The following is a 27,532-nucleotide window of genomic DNA, read 5'->3' as shown; positions in this document are numbered from 1 at the left end:
ATCTTTGCTACAGTCACGCCAAACAGCCCCAGTTGGTCCACCAGATCCGCTTGAGACTCTGCTAGGCACTTTTTCGTAAAAAGAAAATACTTTAAGTCGCAAAGCGATGTGACTAGTACGCACCAGGAGACTATGCTGATTAACTTGATATGTGACACTTATATATCTGTGTGCGACTTATGCCAATGGCAGCAGCGGGACCCGGCGGAGCTGCCGGTATCGGCAAGTGCATATACAATTGTCGATACCGGCAATGACAGCAGGGGCAGCATGACCCCCGCTAACGATATCACCCATCGGACCTGCATGCAGGTTCAACGAAGGATGTCGCTGACAAGGCAAGGGAGTACACATCGTCAGCGACATAATGGTTACACACTGGCCGATGTGGATGATACTGTATGTCGACCCAATATATCATCTAGTGTGTACCCAGGTTAAGTCTCTGAATCAGCATACGAAATGCTATGATGAACGAACGCAACTTTTTCCAAGCCCTTTACAGACTAGTCGAACACAATTATAAAAGTGTTGCATATCAAATTAATCAGCACAGTCTCCTGGTGAATACTAGTCACATCGCATTGCGACTAAGAAACATTTTTGGCAAAAAAAGACACCCAACACTAGCACGGGACCTGCAGCCTCACTCACGCCAGGCATGTTGTGCTGCGTGGCGTTTTGAGGACAGATGTAGGACACATCTGTACCTGAAGCTTTAATAGAGTCTACCAAAAAATAGTCTCAGCAGTGTATGTTGAGGTCCTAATGCAAAAGGGGTGCAGACCATAATCAGCGTTCTTCAAAACTAACACTTGCAAATAATGCTCATACACTGCCCCAAAGTGATATTTGGTAGCTGGAGTCATGTCCGCGTGCACCAACCATTGGTCTCCACAACTACTCAAGGCCATAAACTCAAATAACAAGTAACTAACTTAACCAGACATATCCATGCACAACTATGGGCCAAATTCAGAGATGTACGTAATCGTGATATTTACACACATCTCTGATGTTTTTAGATTTGCACATGCGCAGAAGTCGCACTGTGAATGTGCAGATCTCGGGCTGTGATGTCGCTCGCAGTGCCTCAAACGTTGCAGCATGATTGACATGCTGCTGGTGTTTGGGGATGGCGACAGGGCAGCGACACAGAGCTTTCCGGAAAACAGGGGGGTTGTCGTCCGCATTTTTTGGGCATGCTGAAGCCAGTAGCTGTGTCTTTGGATGCAGCTTCACTGGCCTTGCCAGTGTGATTTTCCTGACACATCGTGAGGAACCTGAGGGTTACTCAGATGTCCGATGGTCACGCAGGCGATCTGATGTCTGCATCGTCAGATCAGCATTGGATCAGAGAAGCCTCAGTAGATGTTTTTGGGTCTCCTGTGGCTTTTGCATATAATAGCACAGCTGCTGCATGCAAAGACGCAGCAGCTGTGCTACTGCGTCCATCTCTGAATAAGACCCTATGTATAGAGAAAGTAACCTGAAGTCCTTTAGCCATTTGGTAAGTTGTTGACCTCTGTATCTTAAACAACAAAGCATCCTGTCTAACTAAAATTGTTTGAAACAGGAAGTCAGAGGTTGATCATGTTTTAGGCAATATCACCAATTCACTGATATTAAAAGCCTATAAAACAGCAAAAGCAATGCAACACAAAACAACCTCTAAACTATCTAAGACCAAAGACTAACTAAGACTGATCAAAGGTTCCATTCCAACAAGGTCAAATGAATAGGCCTCGGATTTTTGTCCAACCGGAGCCACTCTTGCAGAACCCTTGGAGAACAAAAAAAGAACAGGTAGGATATTCCTGATGTGGCAATTTTGCAACGTAAAATATTCCAGCCAAGGCTGATGACACAGCTGACTTTGTTCAAGCTTTAATATAATGATTACAAACATGGACAAAAATGTACATGATATGCCTTAAAGTCATACCATCCCAGTCACACCACTGTCACGTTCTAGGCTGTTTAAGCTTTCAGACCAGGATTTACACTGGCAGTGTAGAGATGCAGAGTCTAACGGACACCCCCAACCTTCACCAAGAACCATTGCTAGGCGGTATGGGCTTTGCTGTCAAGAGCCCACCGGTCACGGCCCTCTAATTGCTGCCTTGACATGACTATGTGGAAGTGACAGAAATCAGGCATGGAACTGAGGGCCTGACTCAGCAAGGAATGCAGGTGCTAATATGCACACAATCTATTAATTCGCACTGCGTATGCATCGCAGTGCACGTGCACGAGCCAGACGCTGCGTTCAGAACTGCGTACGCAGAGGCTACGCAGATTCATGAGTTATTGACAGGAAGCACCGTTTGTGGGTGGTTACAGGGGGGTGGTCGGGCAAACGTAGGCGTGCTAGTGCATTTCAACGCCGTTGCATGGGTGTGCATAAATTAGCCACTGCGATACCAGACGCCTCCTGAGGTCTCATAGCGTGCGCAGAAGTAAGCAATTCCTGCCTGAGGTCTGACCTGCCTTAACTGCGTATGGGTCCAATGTTAGTCGATGTTACCGATTGTTTCGCTATGTTGGCCAAGTATAAGGATGTGAGCCGGGGGAAGTGGGCGTCCTTATGTCAGGCTGCGAATGCAAACATTTAAATATCGCCGCTGATATTAGCAACGCAGTTGCGTGTGTGTAAGCAGAATAGTGATCCATGCTGAATCAGGTCCTGCACCTTGGAAGCCACTGTATAAACTTCCAATAACAGCAAGTTGGCATTAAGACCTTCCAGTCACCAGTAGGCAGTCCAAGGTGTAGAGCACCAATCCTACTCTAAAAAGGTGCCAAAGCCCCTAAAGCAGCATTAAATAAAAAGATGTAAATCAGGTCAAGGACCAGGCTCATTTCTCTCCCTGTTAATAAAAACCTTCAAGAAAGAGGCTCAAACCATGAGATCATCCCTGACATCTGCAGATGAACACACCAAATTGTGCAACTTGTTCACCCCTGCTGTCAGCCTTTCCAACTTTCTACAATTTTCAGCTGTGTCCAAAAGAAGTTTGCCCATACGAATGATGCACAATTAAGCAGCCCCAGAATAGAATGAAACTGCTGCAACAGAACTGTCTTCAACAGTATGCAAAGTTTGCAAACACATACAAAATAAGAGCTCCCTGCAAAGTGACGATGGAACGCATTGTGTACTGAGAAGGTAGCAGAATATATTTATATACAGTTTAATTTTTTTGTTGGTGTTTGACATAGGTCACTGTCAATACTGGAAAATGTAGGGCTGGATTATGTAGACAATTAACATTTCACAAGTCTCTGACAGAGTTATATTAAAGGCAAATTAAAGGTTTTTCTTATACAAGACAAGAAGTGCATTGTTTAGTTTTAAAAAGATCTCTCACCAGGAAACATTTGCTGTTGTTATTATTATTATTATACATATCTAGTTATATGAATACATTTTTGTTAGAAAATGAAATAACTGCCATTTAAATCAACTCTGTATACATTCTGCTAGGTGAAAATACAATAAACTCAAAGGGCCAGGTGAGCAAATGCCGCAAATGTAAAATTAAGGGCGTAGCATTAGTACAACACATATGTACATTCAAATACATGATATATTATATACATCTATAGATTTCCAAAACAGAAGTCTAAAATACCATAAGGGGTAAATTTACTAAAGCGGGAGTTTTTAGAAGTGGAGATGTTGCCCATAGCAACCAATCAGATTCTAGCTATTATGTTCTAGAAGGTGCTAGTTAGATGTTGAGTAGAATTTGATTGGTTGCTGTGGGCAACATCAACATTTCTAAAAACTCTCAATTTAGTAAATATACCACTAAGAGTCCAGAAATAATATTATCATAAGGCCGATAAGAACATTTCAACCACATAAAACATGGCTTTCCCCCAATCTGTCCCCATTTAAATGTGCACTGTGGAGCATATGGGTAGTAATACGCTATTTTTGCCTGCAATTTTTTAGCATAAACTGCACCCATTTTGCGACCAACTCTGCATCAGACCCACTATGTGCAACAATGATATATATATATATATACATACATACATAAGAAGTAATGCAAAAAGAAGTGAAAATGAGCAAACAAAATGAGAAATATGCAAATGATTATTACCTACTGTATATCAGCTTGATTGAGCTCAATTTGACCTGAAACAGTTGCAAGCCAATTCACAAATATAACCTTCCCAAAAATAGAGGCATTTGTAGAAATTTCCTCTGATTGCTGATATAATTAGAAACAACATGTTTAATACCATGTAACAATAAAATACTATCCTATTTTACAGACATTTTCCAAAAGTGAGGGATATAAAATAGTTTTACAGTTACCCATTTGGTAACTACAATCTTTCTGTTTTGTTATCTGCATTTTCATGTCTGACTAGCAAGGGTGACATACAGGAGCGGTGCTGCCATTGGATGTCGTAAGGTGGTCGCCAAGGGGACCTCTCGGGGCACCTTAATGTTGGCACTGGACAGATTATTTAATACATCTTTGAAGAGAAAAGCTTTCGTAAACTGACCTACATAGAGAAAGCAAATGACTGTTTAAAAAAATAACTGTACAGTATAACTTATGTAGTATAGCCATGCAGCCTTGTGTAAATGATTTGGGTCAAAACTTTTTGCTGTGATTTAATTTTAGTTTATGTAAAAATTACATATAATTATTTACATTTACAGATTTACCACACTTTAGTTCAGTTTCATTTGTCTTTAGGTCAGGACATGTTTAGGTGGCTGAACAGTATTGTAAAGCACAGGTTCTCAAACTCGATCCTCAGGACCCCAAACAGTGCATATTTTCTAGGTCTCCTCACAGAATCACAAGTGTAATAATTAGCTCCACCTGTGGATCTTTTGAAATGTGTCAGTGAGTAATGAATACACCTGTGCTCCTGCTGGTGACCTGCAAAATGTGAACTGTGTGGGGTTCTGAGGACCGAGCTTGAGAACCACTGCTCTAGAACAGGGGTAGCCAACCTCGGTCCTCAAGAGCTACCAACAGTTCACATTTTCCAGACCACCTAGCTGGTGCAGAGGTGTATTCATTACTCATTACACATTTGAAAATATCCACAGGTGGAGCTAATTATTACACTTGTGATTCTGTGAGGAGACATGAAAAGCATGCACTGTTGGGAGCTCTCCAGGACCAGGGTTGGCTACCACTGCTTTAGAATTATGTTGTACAACTAGAATAAGAATAGACCATCATCCTATAATGCATTGCTGCAAACTTGCATGTAATACTGTTCTAATGAACAAATGAAGGCAATTGGTTATATAAAATTGTAATTTTCATTACATATTTAAATGACAGAGGGAGAGAAGTGCATGTGAGCACATTTTTAGTTGGGCCCTTTTCTGCAAGTACTTTAATGTTGCTGTTGCTACACAGCTGATAATGATGGGTTACATTTTATACTATTAAGTAATCTAAGGATGGGCTAAGAAGTTGTGCAGAAATACACTTTCAACATCAGGGATAAAATCTTCATGGATTTCTAGATTGCATTAAAGCTGCATGGCCACCTAATATAAACTTCTGCTAACATGCTCCAGCAAGAGCTCCTGATTGGGCCTCACTCACCCACTCATCTACCTCCAAAGTTTTCAGATGGGTATATGTGAAGAACAGAGGATTTCCAGCTTCATGGAGCAGCTCCCAGAGGTGTGGTTAGGAGAGGAGCAAATTAGTGCAGCTGAGAATGTCAGGGGGAACCATGTTCTCCTCCTGACACCTTTGTCCCTGGCGGGCGTTTTGTGCCCCAGAGTGCCATTTGCACAGTATTCTGTTGGCAGTCACAGACCACTACCTCAATGCAGCAGGGCTGGGTCAGGAGAAAATCTGTTCTGCACATATGCAGAATGGATTTCCTCAGTTACAGCCTGGGGATGTACGCGGTAGTCACAGTTGCATTGGATGCGAATGTGTCTGTAAAAGCCCCATAACATGCGAACGTGTCAGGTAAATGGTTAAATATATGATATGATTGGTTATTTCTACACTGATTCTAGGCAGGTTGAGATTCACTTTTACAGTTACCAGGGGAGGGTACACCGCTTAAGTGTAATTCATCGACGCTACAGTATCATAAAAGTAGAATTTGGCCATTCTTGAAATTAGCTTAAGAACAAGCTATTAGTATATGTTAGTGGTTATCAGAACAATGCATTCTGTAACATTATTCTAGCCCACATATTTTGTTCAGATGGCCCCGATGCTTGTGACTACACAACACCTATAAATACAGAAAGAAAGTAAACTATAAACATTTAATGGCTTTCAACATTTTCAACATTCATAGGTTCTATCAGCCCCAGCATCTGTTATACCCCTTTTACACCGGAGCTAAAACCCGGTATTGCAGGGTTAACCCGGGTAGCTCCCTGGTGTAAAAGGGGAGAGGGTTGGATCACCGGGTCGAGTGACCCGGCAATCCAACCCAGGTGAATAGCAAGGTTTAACACGGGCTTAGCCCATGAAACCCTGCTGTGAGAACAGCGCACTCCGGGTCACGATGACCCGGAGTGCGCTGCAAGCTGGCCGATTGGTCCGGCTTCAGACAGTGGCGCTTGGAGATGACGTCATCTCCAAGCGTCCACTTTCACGCCAGGAAAGCCTGGTCTATGCAGACCCGACTCCGGTGTGAGCGGCGCCGACTCGGGAATATCCCGAGTCGGCTCCGGCTAAATTCCGGGTCTGATCCGTATAGGAACTCTGGGCCTGATTCAGGGCCGCTCGTAAGCGGCCGCTCGTTCGCTCTGAGCGATGTTCGCACATCTGCGCATGCGTATGGGCCGTAATGCGCATGCGCCAACCAGTCATTGCAGTCGGAAATCGTGCGCTCGCAATACAGCGAGTGCCTGCTAATTTGAGTGACAGAATGAGGCGTTTGTGGGTGGTAACAGGGGAAGGTGCTTGAAAACGGGGAGTGGAGATCTGAACGCAGGCGTGCCAAACGGTCAAAACGGGCGTTTAATGGGTGTGCATAATTAACAAGGCAGCGTCATCGACCACGTCACTTGGTTGTCTTTTAGCCTGAACTGCTCGCAGTGATTGCAGGAAGTAAAACCTACCACAAGAATAGCGAGCAGTTCAGACGCCTTTCGATGTACTCGATTAATCTAATAAATAGCTGAGTTGACGTATGATGCGAACGGCCAGGGGGCGTCTTTACAAAATAGCGAGCGCATGTTTCGTTCGCTCACTCAGACATAGAGGCGTCAACAGACCGCAAAGAGCGAGCGCTCAATTTAAATAGCTGACCCCTTTTTCTGAACGACCGTTCGCAAATAGCGTCCGGCTCTGAATCAGGCCCTCTGTTCCAACTGCGGGTCAGACCCGGAATTTTGGTGGAAAAGGGGTATAAGAGAAAATGCAATAATCACATCACATTTAAAGTCTGTGTCTAACTAGTTTATGCAAATCAGCATATCCAGAGAGTTTGGTGAAGACGGGTAATACATTTAGCTTGTTCTTATTTAATTAAGAAAAATCATTTTTCATTATTCATTTTTTTTTATATTTGTTTTATACATTTTTCAGTATACTGAAGATTCATTGTCACCTTTTCCCACATAAGACACATCCACACATTGCCAGAAAACCGCATATCACACACTGAGTGCTCTTCTTACAAAACACACACAAATGCTGCATGTGTACTGACTGATAACACTGCGCCTGATGCACTACTGTACGCAACTGCGATTACGCATGCATTCTGTCGATTGTTTCGCACTGTGTGAACCGGCCGCTGCGATGGGGACTGCGATCACAGTGATTACGCAGACCCATCACAGAGTGATTGACAGGAAGTGCCATTTGTGGGTGGTAACGGGGGTGGTTGGTGTAACCAGTGGGTTAAATAATTAATTTCTACATAGGCATATAAGTTGTAGCACACAACCTGTGCTAGGCCCCATTGAGGTTTGAAAAGTGATTGTATTCATGCAGTCTACGCATAGACTGGTCAGATTCACCTTTTACGGTCAAACAAGACATATATTGAGGGGCCCTAACTTTTATCTGTCATTATTAGAGATGTATAATGAGCCATTCATAGCTTATATAGTGTTATCAGTAGACTGTGAGCCACATTCCAATAGAATGACCATTGTAAGAAATGTAGAGACACTAAGCATTATGGGTTACTGAGATTCTACACACAGGGGCTTTGAGAGTTTATCTCCAGACATTAGGACACGTCATTACTGTATTTCTTTGTCTGAGTATATCTTAGTCCTTACAGAGCATGTGCAAGGTAAGAATGGTCCATGCTATGTTGTACCAATCAGTTGAACTGTGTGTGTAATCGCAGTTGCATGTGCACTTGCGTACGGTAGTGAATCAGGTCCACTGATCACTATGGCCACTGCTCCTGCCAATTTATTGGTCCAATACCTGTGGACAGTTCTCAGTACATTGGACTGTATTGGACTTTAGTGAACAATTGTATGAATAGAGTAGTGTCCATAGAAATCTATTATTATCATTATTATTATTATTATTATTATTATTATTATTATTATTATTAATACAGCCTTTTGTAAGTGCCCCTGCCCCAGTGGATCTTACAATCTTAGGGCTCTTTTTATTAACCAAACAAAACACTTTTTAAAGCTATTCTGCTAGAGAAATCAATATATTTCTCTTCTCTACATTTAACAAACTGAAAACAGAGGAGAAATCACTAATTACTTCACTTTTCCGTGTATTTCCTTTTTTGCATACTAATGTTGCCTCTATAATGTGCATTAAGGGCTTAGTACTTCCTCAATTCATCTGAGGATGGTGTCTGTCACAGCACACCGGAGCCTGGCTTCTTCTTACCGGGTCCGGTGGCACTGGTTCCCAGGAGGTTGCAGATCAGTCGCGGGCGGATGCCGTCTTCTGCCTTCCAGCTCCTGCCTCAGTAATCTGCTCCCCCTCTGCTGGCAGCTACTGTGGGCTGCCTGGTGTCTCCTCTCTCCCGGGTGCTGTGTGCGGGCTCCAGCTCTCTCATTCAGTGGCAGGAGTTTTCATAGGGCACCAATTTGATGTCAGGTTTGTACGCCCCTGTCCATTTAATGGTGGGTAAACACTGGACGATATGTCGGCACGTTAGTCTGACATATCCTACCGCGGGTACACATCAGAGCGACGTTCTATCCTTCACTAACATGAATGGGGCCGCATGCAATATCGTCTGGTTTGATGTGCAGCACATCAAACCTAACAACATCGCATGCGCCCGCAGGAGCGCGCATATCATGCATACTCACTGCACTATATGCACGATATGTTGTTACGATTTTACCAAATCGGCCAAATCGTAACAACATCGTCCCAGTGTATACCCGGCTTAGGAAAAGATAAGAGCGGCGTACACATACGTGACATCATGTTGGTGCCAATTTCAAATCCCTTCCCTATGTAAGGGAAGCTCTGAGCACTATTCAGTGTCACAGTAGTAGGCTTACATCAGTACTCTAGCCTCCATTCTGCCTGAACTTCCAGTGAAATTACCCACATCTTGATCCAGTCCGTTTGACATTTCTTCTCACCTGCTCCCTTGGTACTGTTTCTTATGACTTCCTGGTTCTGACTTCAATTTCCTCCTGACTTGTTTCTATAAGCAGAGTAATCTGTGACAACACCGATAACCTATTGGACAGGGCCGGATTAAGGCTTGTGGGGGCCCCAGGGCAACTAAATTTCGGGGGGCCCCTTCAAGCCACACAGAGTCGAGCCCAGCCCAGCCGTGCCCCCAGTAGCAGTCTGTCCCAGCAATGCCCCCAGTAGCAGTCCCCCCTCAACAGTAGTCCCCCCAGGAGTACCCCTAGTTGTAATTCCCCTCTATGCTGTGTCCCCTAGTAGTGGTCCCGCCAGTGTGCAGTGCCCCCAGTAGTAGTCCCCCCAGTAGTACCCCCATCAGTGCCTAGTAGTCCCCCCAGCAGTGCCCCTAGTAATACCCCCTGCAGTGCCCCTAGTAGTAGTAGTAGTACCCCCCCTGCAGTGCCCCTAGTAGTAGTACCTCCCCAGCAGTGCCCCTTGTAGTACCCCCTGCAGTTCCCTTAGTAGTAGTACCCCTCAGCAGTGCCCCTAGTAGTAGTAGTACCCCCCAGTATTGCCCCTTTTAGTACCCCCTGCAGTGCCCCTAGTAGTAGTACCCCACCAGCAGTGCCCCTTGTACTACCCCCTGCAGTGCCCCTAGTACCCCCCCACCGACACACAAAAAAACAACTTCCACTTACCTTAATCCCCGCTCTGTCGTCTGCTCCTCCGTCCGGCGTCCTCCCGGGCCGGCCAGCTCTGCATGATGGGAGAGACGACATGGCGTCTCTCCCATCAGCCACTGCGGGAGCCAGAAGACGGAGGCTCTGGCAGTGGGAGCAGCAGCCGATGAGCGTCTGACTGACTCTCATCGGCTGCTAAAACATACACTCAGCTGCCGGCACTGGCGGCTGTGTGTTTGTGCTGTGTAGTGCGGACGGCACTTATGTGCCATCCACACTACCGCCCTGCCCCAAGCTGATGCAGCAGCACTGACTGTGCTGCTGCATGCAGTAGAATGGCCGCAGCTGCAGAGCGCCCTCCTCCCGGGAACAGGTACCGCCGGCACCTGTTCTCGGCAGGGTCACACGTCACCGACCCTGTGTGGGGGCCCTCTGTGTGTGGGGGCCCAGAGACGACTGCCCCTGTCGCCCCCCCCTTAATCCGGCCCTGCCATTTGAGTATAGAAATAACATAATGCTGCAGATCAGGGCACTGAGTCTATGATCTGTCAACAGAATGTGAAGCTAGGTACAGTATTCCTCCAGACAGATTGCTATGCCAAGATACAATATACTTGGCCAAGGTAGATGTGGTGTTGAATATGTAATGCATTTGTTGGTGCTGGTAGCGGTTAGTACACATGTGGTACAGCTTAAGCAGTTCTTAGATTTATTGAGTCAGGTAGAGCAACAAGAAGCATAAGACACAGGGATGTCATAGGTGTAACGGCGGTATGCATACATATATTTTATATATAGGAGCAGCCTGGGTGCTTAGGGTGTTGCCATGCATTGCAGTGCTCCAGGCGTGATAGCAGTAAATACATCAGCGGATGGTAGCACTATTTCCCCCCCCATTATAGCAGTGGTGATACAGCATACTTGCAGTGTATAGTATGGGCACTGTATGGCTATGTGGCTGGTGAGTCTCCTGGGTTTCTTCTTATGGAATGCCAGGAAGGAAAGACGCAAGGAGATGCAATGCATGGACAGTAGTGGTTGCCAGAGATCGGACCTGTCTGGCTGAGCTCTGGCAGGTCCCAGTGACTGCCGAATCAGCTTACCTTACAAACTACTGAATAGGAAGCAGTGCAGGAGAGCACTACTTCCAACAATAACCCCCTCTCTCAAGACATCAGAGGACTTAAACAGAGTATCACACAAAATTTGATGTCTCTCCTGCAATGAAAAATAGGAAGGGTTATGTAAAGACATTCAACAAATAAATCATCAACAATTCAAATATGTTTCAGTCGACATTCCTGCCAGAAAAGACTCTGATGGGTCTATTCATCATCAATTAATTTACAGTATATAGGTAAAAATTAACACTTTTACATACTTTGCATCGTGTTAAGTTTTGGGGCCATTCACCAAGTCGCGATAAAGCATTTTTTTTTTCGGAACTTGGTGGTGTGTATGCCATCCTGAGATGGCGCACTGCCCTCAATGATCTTCAGAGGCTGCCATTTACACGGCAGCCTGTGAAGATTTACACAGCAGCCACTGCAGCCAACAGAGGGTTCTATTCAGATACCTCCCTGCTGTATCTATAGAGCTCCTGTATCTGGAAGTCCTTATGGACACCTCAGCTACAGGGGAAACTTTCACTATTCCGAAAAGCTGACTCCGCAAAAAGAGCAGCTTTTCGGAAGTGATACTTTAGGTAGTGAGGCATGATGAATGCCTCCGCTAGCTTGTTTAAACTCACAGCGAGTTTAAAACATAATTATCACTACTAGTGATAATTATGTATTGATAAAAAGACCCTATAGTATGAAAAAAATCAGACTTTTGGTCAGCATTTCATTGGCTATATAAACTGCACTAGCTAAAACATTCTTTATCAGATCCCCGATAAAGCTGTGTTTAGTAGCAATGTTGATGGCCCTCTCTGAACTAGATACATTTAAATTACACTTAGTCCTAGAAGTAAAAAAAAAAGCAACTGCAGGTATTCTTCCACTTCCTTCCTTTCCATTTGGGTACACACCACTTGATGCTTTCACACTTTTTGAACACTTCTATGTAGGATAAGGCTGCCTAATGGGGTGACATTCCATTTTCAGTGAATGGTGTGTGTAATGGATATTAGAATTGTAAGAGGAGTGTGTAGTGGATTTTACACTGGCAAGGGGTGTACTGTATGTAGTGGCTGCTATTTTGTAGTGGGGGCACTGTAATGTGGCATTATCTGAACTGACAGCACTGTAATGTAGCATAAAATTAACTGGAGGGCACTGTAGTGTTACTTACTATGAACTGGGACACTGTAATCTGGTATAAACTAAAATGGGGACACTATAATGTGACATAATCTGAATTTGAGACACTGTAATGCGACATAATATAAACTGGAGGACATATAGTGTGGCATAATGAACTGGGGGGCACTGCAATGTAGCATAATATGAATTGGAAGACACTATAATGTGGCACAATATGAACTGGAGGCACAATAATGTGGAATAATTTGAATTTAGGGGCAATGTAATGTGTCATCATAAGAAATGGGGTACTGTAATTTTACAAAATATGAACTGGGGCACTATAGTGTGGCATAATATGAACTGGCGCCACTACAATGTGGCATAGTAAGAATTGGGGACACAGGCCCTGATTCAGAGCCGGACGCTCTGACAGAGCGCTCGCTCTGAATCAGGGCCGGGCTATTTTTTTTTTAGAGCGGCCTCCTGGCCGCTCATATAGCTGTGGGTGACCACCCACAGCTATAGTGAGCGGCCAGGAAGATGGTCGCGATGGTCAAGACCATCGCGACCATCGGGCTTGTGACGAGACCCTTGTGGTAGGGTCTCATTGCCGCAAGCCCCAGAGAGATTTCTGCTCTAACAGAGCCGAAATCTCTCCCACTGACATCACTCGTGATGTCAGTGGGGCCGGCCCCAAACGGAGGTGTTCACATGGGAGCGCCTCCATTTGGGCAGCCACTCCCCTGGCCCGCCCACCAAAGGGGGCGTGCTGTCACTCAACATCGACAGCACGCCCCCTTTGCTACGAGACCCGGAGCGACGGCTTGCCCGTCGCTATCCAGGTCTCGCGCATGTGCATGACAGAGCCGGCTTCTTCGTGCGCATGCGCTCTGGGCCACCATCGACCCAGTTGCGAGCGCTCAGTGCTTGCGACCGGGTCTGAATCAGGCCCACAGTGTGAGATAATGTATTCTAAGGGCACTGTGTGGCATAATGTATACTGGCATGACTACAATATGACAATATTCTGAGCTTGAGGTATCCCGATGCGGCATAATATGAACGTGGGGCACTGTGTGGTATAATGTAAACCAGGGTGCTATTATGCGGCATAAAATGAACTAGGCAAATACTATGGGGCATAACATTAACTACGGCACTATTATGGTCCATAAAATTAACTAGGCACTACTATAGGGCATACAATTAACTAGGGCACTACTGTAGGGCATAAAATTAACTAGGGCTCTACTATGGGGCATAAAATGAGCAACCGCTGCATTGGGAAGGGCCCCTTCAAAATTTTGCTATATGGCCCACAAAGATCTGAGTAAGCCCCTGCCTATACCATGTTCTCCTTTAGTTCAGACAGGTAACACAGTCTTTAGAAGGTGCAATGAGGTACTCACCATTGAGCTTGTATTACAATTACGATTTAATAATCATAGTCAGTAACATATTTTCATTAGCAAAGTACCATGGTGACAGCAGATAGCAGGGCTGCCATCAGAAATTATGGGGCCCGGTACTGACAAAATAGGTAGGGCCCCACCCCTCTTCCCCGGACGTATGCAGCAGAGGTGGGCAGAGATGTGGATAATGTGGGTTGAGCTATTTCAGGGATGGCGCATCAACCAGTTTAAAAATTCTCAAAGTTTGGAAGTTACTAGGAAAGGCTGGCTGGACTAGAGGGGGGAAAGCCGGCTGGACTGGGTGAGGGACAGGGCAGGGTAGGCAGGCTGGCTGGACTAGGGGTGGCGCTGGGAAGGCTGGCTGGACTGAGGCAGGGCAGGGAAGACAGGCTGGCTAGACTGGGGGTTGCGCAGGGAAGGCTGGCTGGACTTGGGCAGGGCAGGGAAGACAAGCTGGCAGAACTGGGGTGGCGTAGGGAAGGCTGGCTGGATTGGGGCAGGACAGGGAATACAGGGTCTAATTCAGACCCGTTCGCAAGGCTGCGTTCGCATGCAGCTGTCAGCAGCCACAGTATGCAAATCCTGCGATCGCTAGCAAGACATTAGCATGCCCACTATGTCTTGCCGTGCGATAGCGATATGTATTCAGACGCCCACCAACTTGACACAAGACGCCCACTTTCCCTTAGTAACATACGTAATCTCCAGGAAGTGTATTAAACAATCGGTAACATCGAGTAACATCGGATCCATACGCACCACTTGCACGCCCCTGAAACAGCGTTCAGACGCACAGACACGCCTGCATTCGCGCTACCACACACGTTACCATCGTCTATCCCCTTTCACCACCCACACACGGCACGTCCTGTCACTATGCTTGCGGAGCATCTGTGTACAGGGTGTGATCGCTTCTTCGATAGCATGGACTAGATCGCGCACGCGCTCAGCGTCTTGTACGCATGCGCAGATTGCAAACATCGGCAGGCTGCGTGCGAACGCAGCCTTGCGAACTGGTCTGAATCAGGCACACAGACTGGCTGTACTGTGGGGGCGCATGGAAGGCTTGCTGGACTGGGGCAGGACAAGGAAGACAGGCTGGCTGGACTGGAGCAGGGCAGACAGCAGTGGCGTAACTACTGCCCCCGCAGCCCCCGCGGTGGCTTGAAGGCGCTGGGTAGCTTGGGGGCGACGGGGCAGTAGTAGTAACTACGGAGGGTGCAGGGGGTGCGGTCGCACCCCCTGCACTCTCCATCTGCCGGGCACCCACTGGGTGTGTTACCAGCGGGCGCCCGGCTCCTATTTAAACCCCCGGCGGCAGCCGGAGGACGGAGCTCCCTCCGTCTTCCGGGTCCCGCAGAGCACTATGGGAGTGACGTAATGACGTCACTCCCATAGTGCCGAGGAGCGGACGCCGGGGTATGGACGGCAGCAGCACTGGAGCGGGGATAAAGGTAAGTGTTTGTGTTTTTTTCTTTTGTGTGTGTGTGTTTGTTTGTGTGCGCGTGGAGGGGGGGAGCAACTACAGGCGGCTAACTACAGACGGGTAACTACAGGGGGCTAACTACAGGGGGCTAACTACTAGAAGGGGCACTACAGGAGGCTAACTACAGGCAGCTAACTACAGGGGGCTAACTACAGGCGGCTAACTACTAGAAGGGGCACTACAGGGGGCCCTGCATAATGGGCACTACTACAGGGGGCACTACTACAGGGGGCCCTGCATAAGGGACACTACTACAGGGGGCATTGCATAAGGGGCACTACTACAGGGGGCATTGCATAAGGGGCACTACTACATGCTGCATTGCATAATGGGCACTACTACAGGGGACATTGCATAATGGGCACTACTACAGGGGACATTGCAAAAGGGGCACTACTACAGGGGGCATTGCATAATGGGCACTACTACAGGGGACATTGCAAAAGGGGCACTACTACAGGGGGCATTGCATAAGGGGAACTACTAAAGGGGGCATTGCATAAGGGGCACTAGTATAGGGGGCATTGCATTTTGGGGCACAACTACAGGGGGCACTGTATAAGGGGCACTAATTTGATACACAGTTCACAGGTTATAAACTATGTTCCCAATAATCTGGTTCTAAACGGACATAAAAACTGTGCAACCTGTCTTGAGCTGAGGTGACGGACTGGCAGGAGCAGAAAGGAGGGTTGGTGAAGTAGATCTGTCAGGGTGGGATGTAATAGGCATTACTGTTTGGCATAATGTGTATTTGGCATTACTGTGTGCACAATGTGCTAGTAGGGGCATTACTGTGTGGCATAATGTGTAAGGGGCATTACTGTGTTGCATAATGTGTTGTATGTGGCATTACAGGGTGGCATAATGTGAAATAGGGGCATTACAGCACGGCATAAATTTGTTATAAGCGCTTTACTGTATGTCATTATGTGTTATATGTGGCATTATTGTGTGGGATGTGTAAGGGGCATTGCTGTGTGGCATGTGTTGTAAGGGGCACTCCGGTGTGGCATAATGTGTTGTAAGGGGCATTCCGGTGTGGCACACTGTTATAAGTGGCATTACTTTGTGTGTCATAATGTGTAAGGCACGTTGCTGTATCATGTAACCACACACCTTAAACATAGTCATTGGGTGTGTTTGATCTTTGGGTGGGGGGGGGGGGGCGCCTGAAACTTTTTTGGCATGGGGGAGCAAAGTTTATAGTTACGCCACTGGAAGACAGGCTGGCTGGACTAGGGTTATGGCGCAGGGAAGGCTAGCTGGCAGGACTGGGGAGGTCGCAGGGAAGGCTGGCTGGACTATAGCAGGGCAGAAAGGCTGGCTGGACTGGGGGAGGGGCAAGTAAAGGTTGGCTTGCTGTACTAGAAGGCTGGCTGGACTGGGATGGGATGCGAGCAGAAGGCTGGCTGGCTGCAGGAAAGGCTGGCTGGACTAGAGGATGGCACAGGGAAGGACGACCGAAAATGGGGATGTTACCTAATTACCATAGGCCATACCCCCTAAATAAGGGATCGTATAGCACACCTCCCATTAACGTCAGGCTGGGGGCGAGCCCAGCCCTTTTCCTGCACTGAATGGATGCTGTGTGCATATGCACGGCATCCATTCCTCCACTCCTGGGCCGGCAACCCACTGCCCAACCTCCCGCGAGACACGTTGCCCCATGGGTGCAACAGCGGGGCAGTGCCTGAAAAACCGGACTGTCCCGCTGAAATCGGAAATGGTTGAGATGGGTGCGCCCTCTATTGGGTGGCGCCCCTGTTCGACCGCACTAGTCGAATATGACTTAAGCCGGCCCTGGCGGAGGCCTCTACCCATATTATTGTCAACTGCCATTGTTACTAAAAAGTGTCCTGTGTAAATACTCCCAGCACCATAAATGTGTTGAACACACAGTTTACATTGTGCCATAGTGAAACCATGTTGGTGATGTAGCTATATGTGTGGGCCCCTGGACGACCGCCCCAGCCGCCTTGTTGTTAGTCCAGCTCACTAGTGTCTAATCACTTCACGCTACTTCCTGTGTGTGTCAGTCTTATAAAACTACATCACTTATCCTCTGTATTACAGAGCTTATATCATAGCATAGCATATTACATGTTCCTCATGCTCAGTTTTCATTTTAGCTTAGACATGAACTTCATCTGTGCATAAGGATGTACCAATTTGTTATTAGCAAGTTATCAGTGTGAGTGTCCCCTTTATAGATCACCACAAACGTGAAATTCTGTTATCACCATCTCAATGCTGGCATTGCTGTGTAGTCATTACTCAGGAGGAAGCAGCTGAGAGACGCTTCCCCCTACAGTGGTTAGTGAGGACTCTGTTGTGTGGTGAGGCTGGCTCAGTTGGACTAAGTATGTCTGCAGAGGAAGAGACCACCGGTTACCAGGGGGAATTGGAGGAGGCAGGTGATGTGCTGTGTGACGGTAAGGGATATTACCCTGCAATAGTTCAGTACACGTGTCTGTGATATGTCAGCAGCCCATAATAAGCTGGATACTTTTCAGATAATTCTACAACGTTTAAAACACGAGAGAGGCTTCAGTTTCAAGGAAAATTGTATACAAGCATACATTGCTGATTGGTATTTGCTGCAGCTGATTAGCAATGGTGTAAAGGCACTAATCTCACAATACTATAGACTTTGTTTTGTTTTATAGAAATATATAGGTAGACATGTCTTCACAATAATCATGTGGTTTTGTTTTCTTTCAAGTCTCTGAAACTACTAGAGTACAGTTTATTGTGGACCTAACATTTCACCATTAATTCCTTAGTACATGACATGTGCAATAAACCTTATGCAAGGCATTTTGTACCATAAATATGTATGGTATCATTCATTTTCAGTTTGTGTGTGTATCTTTTCCTACTCATTACATGCTGATTTGAAGGCAGTTAGCTAGTAATTCTAGTAGTTTAAAAAATGAAAACATTTTATTAAAAAACTGCTTTCTATTTTTATTTCTTCACACAATCAACTAAGTATTTAGCCCCCTTGGCTTAGCAGGCTGGTGGGGGCCAGAAAAGGTGATTTCAGGATCACACCCGATAGGTGCTGCCCTGACCGAGACCATTGCCCAGGCAGCCTTCTAATGGGCCCCATACATCTGTGATGGATTGCCGCAATGCTGCAACCCGGCATCGCAGGATCACAGAAATCCAACATGTTGGATTTTGACAATTGCGATCAAAAAATGATCGCAATTGTCAAATCGTGGACATTTAACATGTCAAATGTCTGCGATCTGGCGACAGATCGCAGAACATCAATGGTGGGCGATCGGAAATTTCCGAACGCATCGCAGCGAGCCGTCGCAGATATATGGGCATCTTATGTGCTGGCCTTCCGCTTCACTGAAGGGTTCATGCTTTTGGTGGGCTAATATTTATAGAATATTCATCCCACAATTCCCACCATTGTGGTTTACTTCAAAATAGCTTTTTTATTTATTTATTTTTTGGACAGTCGATCATAGGTTTTAAACACTGGAAAACTGTCCAAAAACACTTGTTCAAATTGGTTAAATTCGTGTGGTTTAACCAATTTGTCTGTGTGACCACTTTTGTCTGTTTTCCAGTGTTTGTGAGCAAATGGTCGACTGTCATTTGCTCCCATACATTTGCTCGGTTTCATTCCAACCAGCCAGATTGGACAGATATCTGACAGATAATTGTATAGTGTATAGCTGGCCTTACACGGGACGATTTTTAACATGATCTTGGCAGTTTCTACAGGTTGGTCAGACCAATCGTTTGTAAATAGTTGTATTTTGAATCTTCTGCGACCCCGATGCGCATCCCCACTGTCGTCTAGTTGGATCGCAGATCAGATGGTTTTGCAGAGAGATCTCAACTGATCGTGTACGATGTGATACACTTCTACGCATCTTATCCTACGATCTTAATGATCAATCGTACACCATTTGACCACATCTTATGAAGAATTTCAAGGGAAATCGTACAACTGATCTTACCAACTTTGAATCTCACCGTGTATAGGGGCCTTAAGTAAAGCATTATTGTCAGGGAGACTCCCTGAAATACCAGCAATCTCTCTGACTCCCTGAAGAGTCTAAAACAGTTAGAAAACATCCACAAACGCATTCCTTCGATTAACCAATCTGTCGGTCAAGACTGAAAATCTGGGCCTCAATTTCCCGATATCGAGCAGTGTCTGTGCATTCTCGGAAATCTTCCCATCTCTCCTATTCTTTTTCCTGATTACCTATTCATACCTGTGAGCGTACATATGTAAAGTCACTGTGATATTCACCAGGTATTTAACTTGCATTGTATAGTGCGTAGCACAGATATTGGGACCGTGATTTTGCAGAAAAGTCGTCCAAATTATCAATATGATCAAATAATCCTAGTGCGTGTACCTAGCTTTAGAATTTTTGTTGTTCTGTCTAAAGGACAATAAAGAGTGATTATTAAGTTTTTGTCTTTATTCATGCCAGATAAGGATTTGCTATAATGGAGTTTGTAAATAGTTTTTTTTTTGGGGGGGGGTTATAAGAGCTAAACTAGAAGAAAATAGTATAACTATTTCCATACATTAGTGTCCTTACATGTGTTTTTACCATTAATATATATAAGGTGTCTAATATAACATTAGGGAAATAAACAGTGGCTAGAAATGAGTATATGTGGTTCTGTTTCCACTATTATTTATTACTAACGCCCCGCCCAAACTTTGCATGGGAGCAGTTTCATCTCGCCAAAGCCCCCTGCATCTTATAACAACCTACACCATGTCACTCCTGCCCCCTGCATCTTATAACAACCTACGCCATGTCACTCCTGCCCCCTGCATCTTGTAACAACCTACGCCATGTCACTCCTGCCCCCTGCATCTTGTAACAACCTACGCCATGTCACTCCTGCCCCCTGCATCTTGTAACAACCTACGCCATGTCACTCCTGCCCCCTGCATCTTGTAACAACCTACGCCATGTCACTCCTGCCCCCTGCATCTTGTAACAACCTACGCCATGTCACTCCTGCCCCCTGCATCTTGTAACAACCTACGCCATGTCACTCCTGCCCCCTGCATCTTGTAACAACCTACGCCATGTCACTCCTGCCCCCTGCATCTTGTAACAACCTACGCCATGTCACTCCTGCCCCCTGCATCTCAAGTGTCGTCACAGCCCCCACTGCTGCTGCTCTGGAGCTGGCTGGGGCCCGGCTACTGGGTTGTGCTGGGAAGGGCAGGAGATTCATGGATGAGAGACTTGTAAGCTACTGTAAGCATTATCGGCAGCATATTCCCGCAGTCTCCATGCTCACCCCTCCCCAGCTGCTGAACATGGCGATGTGCAATGTCCTTTTTGCACAATATAACCTGTGTTTCCAGAGCCGTCGTGCCCATGTCCGAGAGCACTTCACGATGGCGTAGTGATACCCGGAGTTGCATGCAGGTTCAGCGTAGGGGTTGACATCGGAACCCAGTGGTTACTAACAACGGGTTTTTTTTATTTGTTTGTTTCTTTTGTTCTGATGGTAGTGTTTTTAACATTTGATGCAAGGGAGCAATTTCATTTCGCCACAGCCTCCTGCATCTCATAACAACCTACAGTACGCCATGGCCCTCTGTCTGCCTCAGATGTGATCCTGCTCCAGCCCCTGACTTCCTCCCCTCTCTAGGCTGCTGCTAAGCAACAGGGTACACTAGCTCTGATTCTCACTCTCTGAGTTCGGTTTCCACTGCAGCAGTCAGACACTCACACAACACAACAGTTTTATTCTGTGACTTGCTTCATTCCAAGCCTCAGTTTCAGATACACTCTTGCTGTTTCAGCATCCTGAACAGCTTCTATACAGCATCTTGCCGCTCATTATGCTTATTAAGCACTATGCCCGCAGGGGCATATTAACACCCGAGGGGGGCCCATGTGCAATGGGCCTCCTCCTCTGAGCAGCGGGCCCCTCCCAGCCCTGCTTGTTTCCTTTTGCCAGTAATTAGGTCCCTCCACCTGTGCGGCACCATCTTCCTAGAGATCTATTCGGGAAGCTGGCACATGTGCACAACAGTTCAAAGGCACAAATTTGTCAATTTGTGTCCAGAATGTTGCTTCCACATCTCAATTAATCCTACTAAAGGTAATGTGACAGCTTCTATAGATGCAGAACAGGATTCCTAATTTCGACAAGCAGGAGATCAGCGCCAGTATACTGACAGTTAAAATGGAGCTTAAAGCATTTTAACGGTGTCGGCACTATAATTGTAAACATGCCGTTAAGGAGTAAACCATTATGATTTGTTCACACGCAGACTAACTGCTGTGTGCAGTTAATACAGTCAGCTCTCTCATCAGCAGCTGACTTTAATGTGGATTCGTGCATTCACTGCTTTACTAATTCTGCTTGCCTAACCTCCTACTCTCCCATGCTGACTGCACTTGCTAACAACCTGTTTGCTTGGACAGACCTAACCACTGCAATATTGCATAACATTTTCATGCTTGGACAAATTTAACTATCGCATTACTGCACAGCTATCTGGTCCGATTATATGCTGTTAAAAACGACTATAGTGCATCTGAGCTTATGAGTCCAGTACCGCGGTCTGCGTCACGAATGGACTATATTTTACATGTTGTTATATCGTAAAATCTGTTCATGCATTTAGATGATATACTGTGATTGTGAAATTATGGCTTTTTATTTGGTCTATTATATGTCATACCTTTACCCAGCGTGCTCTCATATTTGTTTTTTACTGATTTGTTCACTGCCTACAGAGGGCCTGATTCAGAGCCGGACGCTCTGACAGAGCGCTCGCTCTGAATCAGGGCCGGCCCTCTGGTTTTGCAGAGCGGCCTCCTGGCCGCTCGCATAGCTGTGGGTGACCACCCACAGCTATAGCGAGCGGCCATGATGATGGTCGCGGTGGTCAAGACCATCGGGCTTGCGATGAGACCCTTCTGGTAGGGTCTCGTTGCCGCAAGCCCAAGAGTGCTTTCGGCTCAAACAGAGCCGAAAGCACTCCCACTGACATCACTTGTGATGTCAGTGGGGCCGGCCCCAGACGGTAGGCGTTCCCAAGGGGAACGCCTCCGTCTGGGCAGCCACGCCCCCGGCCCGCCCACCAAAGGGGGCGTGCTGTCACTCAACATCGACAGCACGCCCCCTTTGGTACGAGACCTGGAGCGACGGTTTGCCTGTCGCTATCCGGGTCTTGCGCATGCTCACAACGGAGCTGGCTCCGTTGTGCGCATGCGCACTGGGCCACCATCGACCCGCTTGCGAGCGCATAGCGCTCGCGAGCGGGTCTGAATCAGGCCCAGAGTTCCTTGGATAAAGCTACCTCCTTAAGGTACAACATTTTCCACTTTTCCAGCCACCACTCAGACCATCAACACCAGTGCAATCAGAGGCTGTATGTTGTCAAACATGCACTTGACATACAGTATATAACTGGAACTGGAAAGGGAATTTGTCCTGGAGAGTAGCATCTGCTGACAGTTTGGAAGACAACTTCCGACACTACAGCTGCTGTGGGACAAATGCTAGCAAGTCCTGCCAGTTTTTGCATGTTCTAACAACAAAAATGTGTCAAGGTATGCTGGGATGTATAGTTCCACAGCAGCTGGAGTGCCGCACATTGCTAAACCATAATTCTGAAGGCAGTACTTCTAGCATCATTTTCAAGCACTGTTGACATTGTTTAGAATAGATCAGAGGTTCCCAAACTCTGTTCCCAAGGCACCCTAACGGTCCAGGTTTTAAGGATATCCATTGTTAAGCACAGATTGCTAAATCAAAAGCCTGAGGTACTATATAAGTCACCTGTGCCCAAGCATGGTTATCCCTAAAACCTGGATCATTAGGGTGTTTTGAGTACTGAGTTTGGGAACCTCTGGAATAGATGGTCACTGGTGCAAGGTGGCAAATCTCCAGTTAGAGCAATCCTAGCTTGCAGGAAAATGCCCTGAACTTTTGTTGTTAAAGACATAAGATTACCACCTAGCAACAAAACTTTCCGTCCCTGCCTCTAGATGCATATCTCTATATACCTCTCTTTATAAATATAATTTGTAATTTCTTATAAGGGTAATGTTATACACCTAACAGGGAGGTAACTAACTAAAGTCTAAGGATAACAGATCACATTCCAGGCTTAATGCTTAATTTACTTATAGTTGGTATATATTTATTCTTCTGTTTCATTGGATGACTTTTGTTATCATTTGTAGGATTTGGCTGTTTTCCTTCATTAAAAGTCCCTTCTAGTGAATTGTTCTTGCTTTTGTTTTTTTGTCCCCGCTTATCCCTGTATTCAATTTCTAAGGACGTGAAAACTGGACCCGGTGAAAAGTCCTGTAAATTTTCGGGAAATCATCCTTGCACCCCCCTAAAGATGCCCAGACATGGGGGATCACTACGGTTACCCCCGAGTTTTGCCTGCTGAAGGGAATTTGGGTTTTTAAATAGCCGCGGCAGGTGCAAAAATAACTATGCCCATCAAATTTGGGGTACATGAAAATGGGTGCAAGCATATTTTTAAGTCCCTAAAGTGATTTTTAAAAATTATTCAAAAATCCACCTGCCGCAACCACCCGCAATGAAGAAAACAACTGCCGCATACTTTGGAACCTCTCTGGAATCAATTTTGCTTCTTTAGAAGTTTGTCCCCCATTTTTTTTTTTCAACCCCCAAAATTACAGTCCATATTTTGGGGTGTCCCGATTTTTATTTTTATTTTGACACACATTTATACTTTTAGGGGAGGTGCAAGCTATTTTTTTTTTTTTTTTTTGAAGCATGCACCCCTAAACCCCAATTTTGCTTTTTTTTTTCACCACCTATTCTGTGGAGAAAACTTATTCCCGTTTTTTTTACAAAGACTTTTCGCACCGATGAAAAGTCTTTGAAATTGAATACGAGGATAATTGAAACAGGCGGAAATTACTGACTTTTTGCCTGAAAATGAATATGGCCCTATGTATTACTTGTTTATGCTGTAAATTTGTTCAAACTGGTTACTTTTTTTTCAGCAGTATATTGTGGTATGTTTGTTTTAAATTTTTACATGTATAATTTATCTTTACTTTTTATTGACTGGTTGAGTTTAAGTATTGTCATCAGTCAGGCTTCCAGTAAATACTGTTACGGTGAGGATGGTTCCTCCAAAATTTGTATGTTATGCATACTGTATGTGCAAGGCTGTAGGGGGAGATTCAGTTCTCTGCGGTGTGGCGCTATGATGTGTTACTGTGAACACCCTGGTAGAATATGCTGCAGTAACCTGCTATTGGGTACGAGGGAATATTAGCGCTGCTACTAAACTTGAAGTTCCTTCACCTGACTGTTCCTTTGATGCTACACTGCCATCGTTTAAGCTGGGTACATGCTGATAGATATATTGATCGGCAAATATATCTGCTGCCCGTCAGCCAGTGTGAATGCGCGATATGTCTGCGAACGTCGTCGTTCACCAACATATTGCATTGGCTGTGCTGCACAGACATATCTGTCCACCGGAAAGTGTGTACGGACAGTGTGCAGACCGCCCATACACACACACACAGCGGCAGCCCCTGCGACGGGGGCAGGACACGCCCCTAAACGCCCCCCCCCCTGGCCGCTGGGACCCACACCCAGACACAGTGTATGAATGACCATCATCTGCAGATCACTCAATCTGCAGATATATCTGTATAGTGTGTACCCACCATAAGAATTTCCCCCTAGCGGTCTTGTGTGATTTGATTTCATTGCTGTGGATGCAACATTAATTCCCTTCTGCTCTCCTCTGTAGTCACGTTTAAATTTACATGCAGCGCAAACCAACTGAGCGGCTGCTGCATCTCGTAGTGAGACCTATTCATCATCGGGGGCCATATGGGGGGTACTTATCACTGGAGCAATTCATTATTGCTCCGGTGCGGGGACAGCTACTCCGAAAAGCAGCTGTCCCCGCGATTAGTAGTGCAGCTATAGAAGTAGCTGCGTTACTTACCTGTCCCCGTCGCCTGAGGTCACGCATGCGCAAAGCCGCAGGGAAGTCAGTGAGGAGGAGGTGGCGGAGAGATCCTCGTGGATTCCTCTGCGCATCCACGGAACTTATTCCCATAGGAAGGAGAAGGGCTACGCGAACAAACGCCATCTGAAGATGGCACTTGTTCTAATAGGTAAGCTCCAAAAAATTTAAGTTTACAGAGTTTTCTGGATATCAGGTGGTCCTATTGGACCCCTAATGATGAATGGCCTGTTAGCCATGTGGAAACGCTAGTTTCATCATATTTAAATAAACACGCCATTTTAGTTATGATGTGTAGGCCCCACTATCTGCTATTAGGTGACAATCTTTTCCCTAGAACAGATGAAATATTCAGGTCATACATTGTAGATTCTTTTATAAATACTATATTGACCTCATGCTATGTAACGTGTAGGCTATGCGTTTAATAAAATCACATGACGATCGTTAATTAAATTTTGTTTATCAATTCACGTTTCAATTGTTGTTCTACAGTTCTTCATGGAGTAATATAGTGTCCTGAAGCTAACTATTTGTTGTAATAGTATTACTCAGTGGGGTGTGGTGCGCAGTAACAAGTGTTCACTTTAACCACAGGAGTTTTGATTTTTGTTCTCATTTTAAACACTCTTCCTTTATATGTGTACCTCTTTAGTCACCTGCCACACTCCCCAATTTGTAGCTGGTCAGCCACTGATAGATGATTGCAAGGAAAAATAAGGGTCAAAAGAGTAACAGTTACAGCATGTTATTCTAAAAAAAACCTCTTTGACCACTTTATTAGGTACACCGCTGTATTACCGCAAATATGTATTCATCCAATCGTATAGCAGTACTTGATTGTATCAAAGCATGCATGCATACAAAGTCAAGCGGTTCAAATGATGTTCAGACCAAACACCAGAATAGGGAAGAAATGTAATCTAAGTGAAATACAATGGTATGGTTACTAGGGGATGCGATTAATTTACCTACTATCGTAATCCCGATCAGCGTGAGAAGACCGGCGCTGGAATCCAGACATGGCTGGAGATGCCGACACCGGAATACCGCCAGCCGGCATCCCAATCGTAAGTATAATGTGGCCGGGTATGTGTTAGCTGCAGTGGGGGGAGAGTTAGGTTTAGTCATCCCGGGGGGGCTTGGGCTTAGGCTGCGGGAATGGGAAGATTAGTGTTATGCTCCAGGCAGGGGGAGTTAGGAGTTAGGCACCATCATGGTGCGGTTAGGTTTAGGCACTAAGGTGGGAGGCTTAGGGGTAGGGAGGGTTAGTATTAAGGTACCGGAAAGGAGGGTTAGGGGGTGAATAGGGCAGGGGAACAGTATTTTCCTCTCCCCTGTCGGGATTGAAGGCATCGGGATGCCGATGCCGCTGTCAGTCTATTGACAGCCGGCATCCTTACTCTCGGGATATCCTAACAAACCCGGTTACTAGATCTGATGCAACTAAATGTCTGCAGCAAAATGTAGATGGTAGGGTCAGTACATAACATAAGCAACATGAATCCATAGATTTATTCTGGGTGGTGGTGTTATGTTGGGTGGTGGGGAATGTTTTATTGGTCAATATTAGTCCCCTTAATGCCAACTGATGATTAATGCCACAACATACCTGAGTACTGTTGCTGATTATTTTCATCCGTTTATGGCCATAATCTATCCATTGCTGCTTCCAGCAGGATAATGCTGTCAATATGTACACAACACCTCAAGATGATTCCATGTCCTCAGATCCTGATCCAATACAGTGCCTTTATGATGTGGTAGGATGGGAGATGCACAGCATGAATGTGGAATCTCTAAGCAATGTTTACACCACCTTGTTCAATTCATGCAACACATAATTTAGTGGTAGATATATCAAAGCTTATAGAGAGATAAAGTGCCAACCAATCGGCTACTGACTGTCATGTTACAGGCTGTGTTTACATAATGACAGGAGCTGATTGGATGGTACTTTGGGGTCTATGTACTAAGTCTTGGAGAGAAAGTACCAGCCAATTAGCGCCCAACTGTAATTTTTTTTCAAACACAGCATTATTTAGTTAGTTATTACCAGTTTTCTACTTCAGGGTCCATAGGGTATCCACAGGATACCTTGGGGTATAGGTGTGACGTCAGTCATCGGGCACCATAGAGTTAAGCTTTCAGCCTCCCAGG

General features: G+C 45.7%; 1 protein-coding gene across 4 annotated transcripts in view; it reads left to right on the top strand.

Moving 5' to 3' along the window:
• Positions 1–3,086: 3,086 nt before the first annotated feature.
• RIPOR2 (RHO family interacting cell polarization regulator 2) overlaps positions 3,087–27,532 on the top strand; it is a 247,787-nt gene continuing 223,341 nt past the window's right edge. For 2 of the 4 annotated variants that reach the window (XM_088475873.1, XM_088475869.1), the window contains exon 1: positions 17,564–17,807. In XM_088475873.1, the coding sequence (XP_088331999.1) occupies positions 17,738–17,807 (70 nt within the window). In that variant the 5' untranslated portion in view covers positions 17,564–17,737. Of the gene's footprint in view, positions 3,170–5,118; positions 5,162–17,563; positions 17,808–27,532 lie in introns of those variants that run through there. The other 2 variants (XM_088475871.1, XM_088475872.1) reach the window with 2 other exon arrangements.

The sequence above is a fragment of the Taudactylus pleione genome, unplaced genomic scaffold (assembly GCF_031769625.1).
Source record: "Taudactylus pleione unplaced genomic scaffold, aTauple2 ptg000179l, whole genome shotgun sequence".
In the NCBI taxonomy this organism is placed as follows: Eukaryota; Metazoa; Chordata; class Amphibia; order Anura; family Myobatrachidae; genus Taudactylus; species Taudactylus pleione.
The sequence above is the reverse complement of the archived record's forward strand: the minus strand, read 5'-3'. Positions and strand labels throughout refer to the sequence as shown.